Below are 12,000 nucleotides of genomic sequence, written 5' to 3' on the forward strand. Positions count from 1 at the left end.
CGGGCTCCTTGGAAGATTGGGTCGCCATCGGGGCTCCCGGGGTCACACTCGGTCTGGACTGGGATGATCCTCCCTTCCAGGAGGTGCACTCATAAGCTCATCCCTTCCAGGAGGTGCACTCATAAGCTCTGTGCCCTCGCTGACCGCAACTAAAACACTCAACCAAAAACCCTTCACAGTTCTTCCCTGGGTGGTCTTTCCCACACCTCCTACAGTAGAAGTGCCGCTCTCGGATTCCATCACCCCTCGGTCCTTGCCCCAGGCCAGGGCGGGAAGCACCTCCACGGCTAGCACCACCTTTCAGAAAACTTGGCTCCTTGGAAGATTGGGTCGCCATCGGGGCTCCCGGGGTCACACTCGGTCTGGACTGGGATGATCCTCCCTTCCAGGAGGTGCACTCATAAGCTCATCCCTTCCAGGAGGTGCACTCATAAGCTCTGTGCCCTCGCTGACCGCAACTAAAACACTCAACCAAAAACCCTTCACAGTTCTTCCCTGGGTGGTCTTTCCCACACCTCCTACAGTAGAAGTGCCGCTCTCGGATTCCATCACCCCTCGGTCCTTGCCCCAGGCCAGGGCGGGAAGCACCTCCACGGCTAGCACCACCTTTCAGAAAACTTGGCTCCTTGGAAGATTGGGTCGCCATCGGGGCTCCCGGGGTCACACTCGGTCTGGACTGGGATGATCCTCCCTTCCAGGAGGTGCACTCATAAGCTCATCCCTTCCAGGAGGTGCACTCATAAGCTCTGTGCCCTCGCTGACCGCAACTAAAACACTCAACCAAAAACCCTTCACAGTTCTTCCCTGGGTGGTCTTTCCCACACCTCCTACAGTAGAAGTGCCGCTCTCGGATTCCATCACCCCTCGGTCCTTGCCCCAGGCCAGGGCGGGAAGCACCTCCACGGCTAGCACCACCTTTCAGAAAACTTGGCTCCTTGGAAGATTGGGTCGCCATCGGGGCTCCCGGGGTCACACTCGGTCTGGACTGGGATGATCCTCCCTTCCAGGAGGTGCACTCATAAGCTCATCCCTTCCAGGAGGTGCACTCATAAGCTCTGTGCCCTCGCTGACCGCAACTAAAACACTCAACCAAAAACCCTTCACAGTTCTTCCCTGGGTGGTCTTTCCCACACCTCCTACAGTAGAAGTGCCGCTCTCGGATTCCATCACCCCTCGGTCCTTGCCCCAGGCCAGGGCGGGAAGCACCTCCACGGCTAGCACCACCTTTCAGAAAACTTCCTCCTGAACCGGAGCCTCCAGGTCTAGGCCTCGTGGGGTCGGATGTACCACCCTCTCTCGGCCTCTTAGAGCGGTCTTGTGCTCCTCGTCGGATGGTTAGCACGCGGTAGTGATCAACTGCACTATTGTAGGCCTCACTCAGTGTCTAGAACTTGAACACAACCAGCGCCATACGAGTGTCCAAATTCAGCCCAGCTACAAATCTATCGATCTTGCTCTCCTCTGTGGGGGCCAACGTCGGAGCAAAGAGAGCCAACTCCAAGAAGCGCTTGTGGTACTCCTGCACAATCCGCGATCCCTGCTTGAGGTGAAGGAATTCTTCCTGCATAGCAGCCTTCACATGCGCGGGATAAAAACGGGCGCGCATCTTGTCCTTAAAGGATTCCCAACCGAAGCCTGGCTCCTGTCTCATTGCCGGCCCTTCATGGATCCACCAAAGATCAGCCTCCTCCTGCAGATAAAAGCTAGCCATCTCCGCTTGCCTGCCCGGTGGGCATTCCACCACTTCCAGGATCTTATCGAAGGCCCTTATCCACTCTTCGAGGACCACGGGATCCTCCTGCCCGGCAAAGAAGGGTGGATGCTACCCCGCCACCCTCCTAACGAGGTCCGGCTGCCCGCGTTGGTTGTTCTGAACCATCGTGTTACCCAGAAGCTGTGTGATCTGCGTCAGCTGTTGCAGATTTTGCATCAACTGCTCACCATAGGGCACGTCCTGGAAGTCCTCATGTCGACGAGGTGGCACCATGATCACTAACGAGAGAGAGATAACTACGGAAAGACGGGTAGCACTGCGGTCGGCCTTCCCAAACGTACAAGAAGGAAGTGAGAACAAGCTCACAACAACATGCAAACAAAGCAAACAACAACACAACAAGTTATGAACAACTAAAATGAGTCCTCACCACGCATCCTAGAATTCACACATCCTAGGATTCTCAAAACATCTTAATTTCTACTGATCAAGTCCTAGAGTCTCAGATTTCAAACCCTAGGATCCCTACTTAGACCTCAACACAGGCTTTGATACCAACTGTGACACCCCAACTTTTCACAAGTCGAGATGGCAAAACTTTAACGTAAAAGCTGCCTATCTCAACTATCAAACATACATAGCGGAAGCGATTAAAACCTAAAGGGGTATCATGCCACATCTAGGTAAAAAAAGCACGGCCTAGATGCGCAGGCTAACCAAAAACTGAACCAACTGTATAGATATAAACCTCAAGTAACGTCAAAACATCGAAAGCTAAACAAGAGTACATATAGTCTCATATTGGCACACAGGCCCAAAACATAAGTCTAAAACAACAAAACTATGTCTAAGCTGCCCAAATAGATAAGCTCTAGCGCGCTCTCGCTTCGACTTATGGCATTCCTGGAAAACATACAAGAAACCATTAGCAAAAGACTGCTAAGCAACCACTACTCACACCCGCAAGGAAGTATAGATATATAATAAGTTGTAAATAGGTTTACACACCCATATAGAATATAAACACCAACGAACTGTTCAATACTTGAAATCGGATACTCAACAATAACATGCTGAATAAAGGATAAACCAAGACTTCTCAACAATACCAATATTCAATTGGATTTCACAAGATAGCAAGATATCAACAGAGTCAAGAATTCAATAGAATACTCATAAGAAACGATCAACAAGAATATATCCAAGAATAACTAACAACAACGAGGTACGAGATAACTCAAGAATCAAGTAAAGAGACCAAATAGACCTCAACCTAAGGATAAGTACTAACCCTTACCCTCCAACCAACACCAATCCTCATACCAAACATCAAACCAAACTCAGTTCACGGAGGTAAATAATACCCGAATCATAAAGGCAAATGGTGCCCAAATACGCGAAGGCAAATCGTGCCCGAATACATAGAGGCAAATATTCCTCAGCTACCAAAGTGGCAAATAGCGCCGATATACACAAATAGAAAATAATGCTCATATACACAAATGGCAAATAGTGCCCATATACACAAATGGCAAGTAAAGCCTCTAGAATACACAAGGATACTCAAAGATTCACCATCTATATCCAACCTCAACCTCAGTCCAAAAACAACCACTCATAGTGTTCATCTCAGATATGAACACAACCCAACTCCTAGATAATATAATCAAGAATTCAACAAAGCAAGAGATTCAAAAGATGGACCAAGAGATATGAATAAATACTCCAAAGGCATGGTAAAATACCCAACAAAATACTCCAACAAGATTCAGAACAAAAGGGGAAACAACCAAACAAACAGGTCACAGAATAGCTCACTGGAACAAGCTCCCAGCAGAACTAACGGAACAGCCCAGCGAAACACTGCCCTCCGCCGCACCCCTCCGCAAGGAAAAGGCGGAACACCTCGGCGGACCACCTTCCTCCGCCAACCCTCACTGTGAGCCACTTACGGAAGACTCCAGCGGGACACATTATACCGCTGGGGTACTCCGCAAGGGCAAACCCAAACCTCAGATCATAGACTCAGACATAATACGCAAATGTTCAGATCAGAATACAAAATAGGATTAGATTACTCAGATTATAACTCCCAGAAGCCAAATAAACAAGGAATCCATGCCAATAAACATCTATAAACATCAATACACAAAGGATCAAGAACACAAGTTCATAATCCATCAAAGATGACTTCACAGACAACAACAAATAGGCTAAGCAGCAAAGAAATCATCAGGATTCCAACACACCAAATAATATCATAGATTGAGAGTGTAAAAATAGGTTTTAGTGGACATGATGGTTACCTCTTGAAGCACACTCCACCCAAGGACTCTCAAACTTCTTCACAAAGCTTCACCTCCACCTTGATCATCTTTTCCGAAAACATCCCCAAAAGAACAACATGAGAACTTGTATAAAGATTATGAAAACTACATGATGCAAGGCATACTCTTAGATATAGATACTTACCCAAGCCCCAACAATCCTAAAAGAGCAATCTTGACTTGAATATTGAAGGTGAAATGGAGACCAATCTTTGAAGGAGAAGAAGATGAAAATGGCGTGAATGAGTAGGGAAAAGAGAGAGAGAGAGTGGAAATCTCTAGAAAATGCTAAGTCTTGAATATATATATATCATAATACATATATACATATATACATATATGTATATGTTAGGGTGGAAGATTTAATAAGGAATGGGCTTAACTCTTTATATGTAACAATTCTATGTACATGAATAATTATTGGGCCAAATGATTCATCTCTTAAATAGATAAATACATAGAATAAGGAGAAAGCCCATAATATTAGGAATTAAATGTCTTAGAGACAATATATATATACTATCATAAGGAAATTGGGCCATTATAAAAATATATTCTTACTTAAAAGAATTGTAAGAATCCAAATTAGAATAAATCCCTTACAAGAATTAAATCAAGGATTGGGCTTGTGAGTAGAATAATAAATTTCGGGTTCAAGAAATATATATATATATATCTATATATGAAATTGGAAAGACTAGCCCAATTAAATCAAATAAATCGCCCGGTGGAAATAATTACCGGTCCCGAGGCTTTAACGAATTTACGGGGTGTTACAATTGTTACAAGGAGCCACAAAGCTCTCCTGTAACTTTACTCGTAATCCATGTGCAACCGGGACGTTTTTCCTTCTCATGCTTTTAGGGCTAAAGTTTTGCTCTTGTAAATCTCAGGGTAGTTCACCTAACTTCAGGACTGGGTTTCAGTTACTGGAAGACAGTATTTACAGGTAGATTGTATTCTGTATGTATTTAGAATAGCATTTCCACATCTCACAGCATTCTCTCATGCCATTTTCTCATTCTACAATTTACTTGTGCATAGTTATAGTCTGTAGCCTAGCTTCAAATATATAAACCAGCATGTAGCCTCTCTCTAACTTGTCAAATTGGTAGGTTTGAACATAATCTATTGTCGAATTTCTATTTGTTGTCCAATATTTGAGCAATAAATTTGTTTCTAAACATAAATTCACTTGTGGTCTTTCTAAGTTTTTATTTTTTGGAAAGTTCAATTTTATTCTGTGACATGAGGGAAGCTTGTGATAATGGAAGGAAATGAGCCTTGAATTTACAACATTTGTATCTATGTCTATCCTTATTTTGATCCTTTGACTTATTCATCTTTTCACTGTTTAAGTTCTATAGCGCATCTGTGACTATTTTTAGCACTTAACCATATAAGTTGTTTGTACATAGGTGCGCTGAGATTTTCTGTCAAATAAGGCTTTATTAAGATGACAATTTTTGCATTTTGGTGACATTTAGCATATTTTAGTTATTTCTCTTGCTCATTTGCAGGTCCGCATTGGAGCCACATTTACTAGATTAATTGTTTATTTCAATTTTTGTTTTCTTTTTATTTTTCATTTGAAAAAGCTTCATGCAACTCCATTTGAAATGCAATGCAAGGATATCATTGTATTAACTTTGAGATTATAAAATATTAAATTGTATTTGAGCAGGTTTTGAATGTCTGTGATATATATATTTATATATTTGAACAAGTTTTGGGTACAAATAACAAAAATATTTTTTTTTTTAAATTTTTCAATTACATATCACGTCGGTTTTTTGTTAAAAACCGACGTGTTATGTAATTGAAAAATTTAAATATAAACATACGACGTCGGTTAAGTTTTTAACCGACGTCTTATGTATTTATTTTTTTAAAAGAATAAGCTTTACACGTCGGTTATTTGAAAACAATCGACGTGTAAAGTAAATAAAATTTAAAAAATATATATACAACGTCGGTTGTTTATTAACAACCGACGTCGTAAGTTATAATTAATAAATAAAAAAATATACGACGTCGGTTAAATAACCGACGTCGTATAATTAGTTTATAACGTCCCCTACAACAACGTCGGTTAAAAACCGACATTGTAGGGTCCAAATAACCGACGTTAAAAGTGTTTTCTGTAGTAGTGATTGAGCATTTATATATGAAGTTCAGCACATCGACGGGCATCAGCGTAGTGCGATGTGACCAAAAGATGGCTAGGAGTTGTTGCCTACAAGCATGTTAGCGAGTAGGCTTGAAAGACTTATGCGTAAACACTATTTCTCATTAGGCGGAGGAATAAGCCGTCGAGTTAGAAGAGATTGTCCTAGACATAGACCGACCTAAAAGGAAGGTGAAAATCGGAGTCGGACTTCATGAGAGCATAAGGGAGGCAGTCATCCTAGTACTGGGGACTTTAAAGAGATATTCACCTAGAGGCCTGAAGACATGCCGTGAGTCGACCGAGCCATTATCACCCATCATTTAACGGTCGACCTAGGGCTAAAGCATATCGATTAGAGAAGGTGATATCTATTGAACGACCGTCGGGACTTTGTCAAAAAGGAGGTCGATACGATGCTGGCGGCCGTCCATATTCAGGAAGTTAAGTATCTAGCCTGGCAAGCTAACGTGGTGCTAGTGCCAAAGCTGCCACCTTGGTGAATGTGTGTTGATTACACGGACCTGAACAAGGTAGGTCCCAAAGACCCGTTCCAGTTGCCACACATCGACTAGTTGGTGGATGAAACGGCCGGCTGCGCGTTGTTGAGTTTTATGGACGCCTTCAGTGGATATCATCAGATCTTTATGCACACGGAAGATGAGGAGAAGACTGCCTTCATTACGCCAGACGGGGTGTATTGTTACAAAGTAATGCCCTTTGGGTTGAAAAACTCGGGAGCTACTTATACGCGCATGGTAGCCAGGCTATTCAAGAGCCTAATCGACAAGTCTATGGCAGCCTATGTAGACGACATTCTGGTTAAAAGTAAAGAAGAAAGGGAGCATGTAAAAGATCTAGCCGACTGCTTTAGCATAATGAGGAAATACAATTTATGGCTAAACCTGAAGAAGTGTGCATTCGCGGTTAGGGGAGGAAAGTTCTTGGGATACATGGTCACTCGGCACGGAATTGAGCCCAACCCCGAGAAAGTCAAGGTTATTTTGGACATGCAACCGCCCAAGAACCTAAAGGAGATGCAGTGCCTGACTAGTCGCCTGGCAGCTCTCAGTTGATTTCTGTCCAATTCCGCTGACCGAGCCTTACCATTCTTCGAGGCTACGAAAAAGCGAGAAGGGTTTCAGAGGACAGAAGAATGCGAGACCGCCTTCGAAGACCTAAAGTGGTATTTATTAACTCCCCCGCTGTTGTCTAAGCCTAAGGAGGGAGAAGCGATATTCCTATATTTGGCTACCTCGCAGAGGGCGATCGGATTGGTCTTAGTGCGTGAAAAGGAGACAACACAGCACCCGGTGTATTACGTGGGGTGAACATTAAAAGGCGCGAAAGTTAGATATACGCCACTTGAGAAAGTAGTCTTCACGCTGGTTGTGACAGTCCGTAAGCTAGTGTTGTACTTTCAAGCTTATCATGTCAGGGTATTGACTAACTGGCCATTAGCACGTATCTCGCAAAGCCCCCAACTCATTTGGAAGATTAATTAAGTGGCAGTCGAGCTCACCTAGTATTGACTTGAGTACCTGCCCAGGCCATCTATCAGAGCTCATGTCTTGGCTGACTTCGTAGTAGAATGCTCACCGCAAGCTGATGAGCCTCATACTAACGAGTAGCCTAGTGATGTCAAGTTGTGGGAGATTCAGATAGATGGTGCCGCTAACGCGCACCATTGCAGAGGTGGGGTCATAATCACCACCCCTCAGGGTTTCCATCTCTACTATGCCTTATAGTATCAATTCTGTACCTCAAACAATGAAGCTGAGTACGAGGCAATCATTGGTGCTCTACGCCTCGTCTGAGCACTAAAAGCAACTAGGGTACGGATTAAGACCGACTCCCGTCTGGTGGTCGGCCAGTTGGCAAACGAGTGCGAAACTCTGGTGATCAAGACTGACTCCCGTCTGGTAATTCTATTAATGCAAATCAAACACTATAATTTAAATTCACATTTTATTCCCACATTATTCCTCTCCCATGAAATCACAATTCTTTTCCCTCCTAATTCACTCTTTCTAACCAAACGCCCCGTAATTTTGGCAATCTAGTATAATATAGACCATATATTTTAATTTCCATTCTGGCATATAAAAAAGGAAATTACTATAATTTGGGAAATAAATTAATCAAATAATAATTTCAATAATCTAGTATAATATGGACATATATTTTAATTTCCTTTTTAGCATATAAAAAAAAGTAAATTACTAATAATTTTGGAAATAAATTAATCAAATAACAATTTAAGTAATCTAGTATAATATGGACAATATATTTTAATTTCTATTCTGGCATATAAAAAGGAATTCACTATTATTTGGAGAATAAATTAATCAATTAATAATTTCAGTAAACTAGAAAAAGATATAATCATGCGTTTTTGGTATAAAATCTGTATTATATAGACTTAGATGGTAAACATTTATTGCAATCACTTTTATTTTATTGTACTAGTTTTATACGCGCATTGCACAAATTGGTTAATGCCCAATGTTTATATTTAAATAAATATTTGAAAGTATATCAATGCAAGATTATATAGGAGAAGTTTATACATAAGTAATTAAATGTTGAATTTTTTTATTTAAATATCTAACTCAAAGTATATGAATCCAAGATAATATAGAAAATTCATTATAATTATTACTAAAATAAATGTTTGCAACCTTGTAAAATCGATAATCTAAATATTTGGTCTAAAAATGATAGTCTAAATAAATAGTACTTTTAATTTGAATTTTTCTAAGTGTTCTTAATTCTCTTTTGAGTAATATTGTCATTGTCTTCATCTTTACTATTTGTTCTCTTCCTTTTTGTTGGTAGTATGTTATTTGCAATTCGGTTATTGTTGGTAGCATAGATGACAACGTCATGCAATGAGATTATGATATAGGAGTTATGGACTTTCCTTTAGGTGTTCTGCTTGGGGTTAATTTGGTATAACCATTATTGTTGAATGAGTTATTGTGGATAAAGAAATCCCTAGTTTAAGAAAAAAGATCAAATAAATTAATAAAAATTTGAAAATTTAAAATATTATGTATTACAAAGATATTAAAAGGTAGTTTCTCGCTTCAATTTGCTGGGTAATGGGTTATTTGAGTACTTTCATTGTCAACAAATCCCCCAAGTAGTTAATATGATTGGTTTCAAACTATTCTTTTTTATTTTTTTCATGGTATTAAAGAAATACATATGTATCATTTTTTGGTGTAACTACTAATTTATTTAATTCAATAAGAGTAAAATAGAGTGATTCCGCTTTAATTTGTTGGGTTATTATTTGAGTACTCTCTTTGTCAACCAATCCCCAAGTAGTTAATATAATTAGCTTCAAATTATTTTAAAAACTTTTTTCATAGTATTAATAAAATACTTGGTAAATAAATATATAACATTGTTTTGTACTATAACTTTGATATTTAATTACAAGATATTGTAAAAATAAGATAATGGACAATGTAATGAATATCAATTGATAAATTTGAATGTAAAGAATCTTTTAATGAGAGAAAATAAAGACAATATAACTAATGAAATTATTTATCTTATTTAATTTAATTTTTTGATAATGAATAATTTTTTCAAATAAAGGTATTGTAGACACATAATTATAAATTAAAGAAATACATATGTATCATTTTTTGTTGTAGCTACTAATTTATTTAATTTAATAAGAGTAAAATAGAGTAAGAAACTTAATTATGTCAAATTTGATTAAGATGAGGTTCGAACCTAAGACCTTTCTTATAGAAATTAATGGGTAAGTTAAAAGTTAACGGAATATTAACGGAGAAGAGAATATTTAGCGGAAAACTTAACGGATAATCATAAAAGTAAGGTTAAATTAGGTAATCTCTATTAATAATATTAATATGAATTATCTTAACCATCTATTTGTTTAAATAATTCATCTAAACCATCCATTTGATTAAATAATTTGACCGCCATTTTTTCTACCCATTTTAGGCTTAACTCTCTTTGGCTCTTATTAGTATAGTAGATATATAGTCGAAGGGAAATCACAAATCAAGTACAAGCTGTAGACATTGTTTAGAAAAAGATGGAAAAAAACACAAAAGAATGTTTTTTTCGGTATTGTTATCCTCCTTGTTTATTCAAGTGAGACTCTTATTGCCTCTTTCCCATTATGTTGTAATTCAAATTCGTATATCTTGCAAATCTTTTAAGAAAAATGTATTCAAACTTTTTAATCATATAGTTCTTTTTTCTTTTTTTTTTTTGAGTATGCATGTAGTATCTGTTTATATATTCTTTTCTCAGCCTATTGAAGCCCAACTAGTCAATATTACTCCCACTATTACTCCCACTAAGGATCGAATCTATGACCTCCCATTTAAGAGAGTCACTCCATTCCACTTAACCACAAGATCTTTGACTAATCATATAGTTCTAATCATATAGTTCTAATCGGTCGTCTTTTAATAATTTCAAAATACACTTTTGTCTTTAGACAAAAGTTGTCATTTCGTCTTTCAAACAACAAAACCGTGATTCTCGAATGCAATTTGATTCATATTAGATGTTTGATTTGTAAGTGTTTTAATAAAAATGCATAAGAGTCAAATAGCCCCCTCTACTAATCAAGAAAGTTCAATTGGCACCCTGAACTCAAAAAACATTCAAATAGCGAGCCCCTCAACTACTCAAAAAGTTCAATTAGCACCCTGAACTCAAAAAACATTCAATTAACTACTTCAACTTTATAAACAATTCAATTTTTCAGTTTTTGTATGTTTTTATGAGTAACAATTTAATTTTTTTAAAAAATAAATTTTAAATATAATTATTTAAATTTTTTATTTTAAATAATTATTTATAAAATTTTATTTTACATATGTGTAAAAAATTTTATATACAAAAATGCTAATATAAAATTAAAAATGCTTACCATTTAAGTTTAGCGGACTAGTAAAATTAAAAAAAATTAATTAGTATTAAATTAGTCCACTAAACTTAAATGGTAGCATTTTTAATTTTAATTAACATTTTTTTATATAAAAAAGTCCCAATGTGGTTGTATGATTTATGAGGTGCGCGTGTATGTTTTCCAAGTTGACATGAGCCACACACACAAGTATGGAAATATAAGTTTAAAAAATACAGTAAAATTTTTTGTAAATTTTTCTTACTTTGAAGTGCACAATTTTTACACAAGTGCGTGCACAAGTTCTCTACTATAGGTAGGTGCATAAATTTCATATTTCAACTGCACAAGGTTATACTATGTGTGCAGAAAAATGCTCTCCTTTTCTTTAAGGCATTGATCTAATGCTTTCCTTTCTAGCATATAAAAAAGGAAATTACTAATAATTTTGGAAATAAATTAATCAAATAATAATTTAAGTAATCTAGTATAATATGGACAATATATTTTAATTTCTATTCTGGCATATAAAAAGTAAATCACTATTATTTGGAAAATAAATTAATCAATTAATAATTTCAGTAATCTAGTATAATATGGACCATATATTTTAATTTCCATTCTGGGATATATAAAGGAAATCACTATTATTTTGGAAATAAATCAATAAATTAATAATTTCAGCAAACTAGTAAAAGATATAATCATGCATTTTTGGTATAAAATCTGTATTATATAGACTTCGATGGTAAACATTTATTGCAATCACTTTTTTTTTTAGTTAATTCCATTTTTGGTCCTAAATTTATAGGTGGCATTCCACTTTTAGTCCTTTTTTTCAAAACATCCACTTTTAGTCCTAGTATTATTGTGGCATGACCATTTTTAG

At 37.6% G+C, this 12,000-nt stretch overlaps 1 protein-coding gene across 2 annotated transcripts in view; it reads left to right on the forward strand.

Annotated features, from left to right (window-relative positions):
- LOC115996414 (phosphatidylinositol 4-kinase alpha 1-like) overlaps positions 1-5,726 on the forward strand; it is a 16,142-nt gene extending 10,416 nt beyond the window's left edge. For both annotated transcript variants that reach the window (XR_004093615.1, XM_031235617.1), the window contains exons 4-5: positions 4,935-4,990; positions 5,562-5,726. Coding sequence is in view for 1 of the 2 variants with exons in the window: in XM_031235617.1 (XP_031091477.1) it covers positions 4,935-4,990; positions 5,562-5,587 (82 nt within the window). In the remaining variant the exon portion in view is untranslated. The remainder of the gene's footprint in view (positions 1-4,934; positions 4,991-5,561) is intronic.
- Positions 5,727-12,000: the final 6,274 nt, after the last annotated feature.

Source organism: Ipomoea triloba, chromosome 11 (genome assembly GCF_003576645.1).
Source record: "Ipomoea triloba cultivar NCNSP0323 chromosome 11, ASM357664v1".
NCBI lineage: Eukaryota > Viridiplantae > Streptophyta > Magnoliopsida > Solanales > Convolvulaceae > Ipomoea > Ipomoea triloba.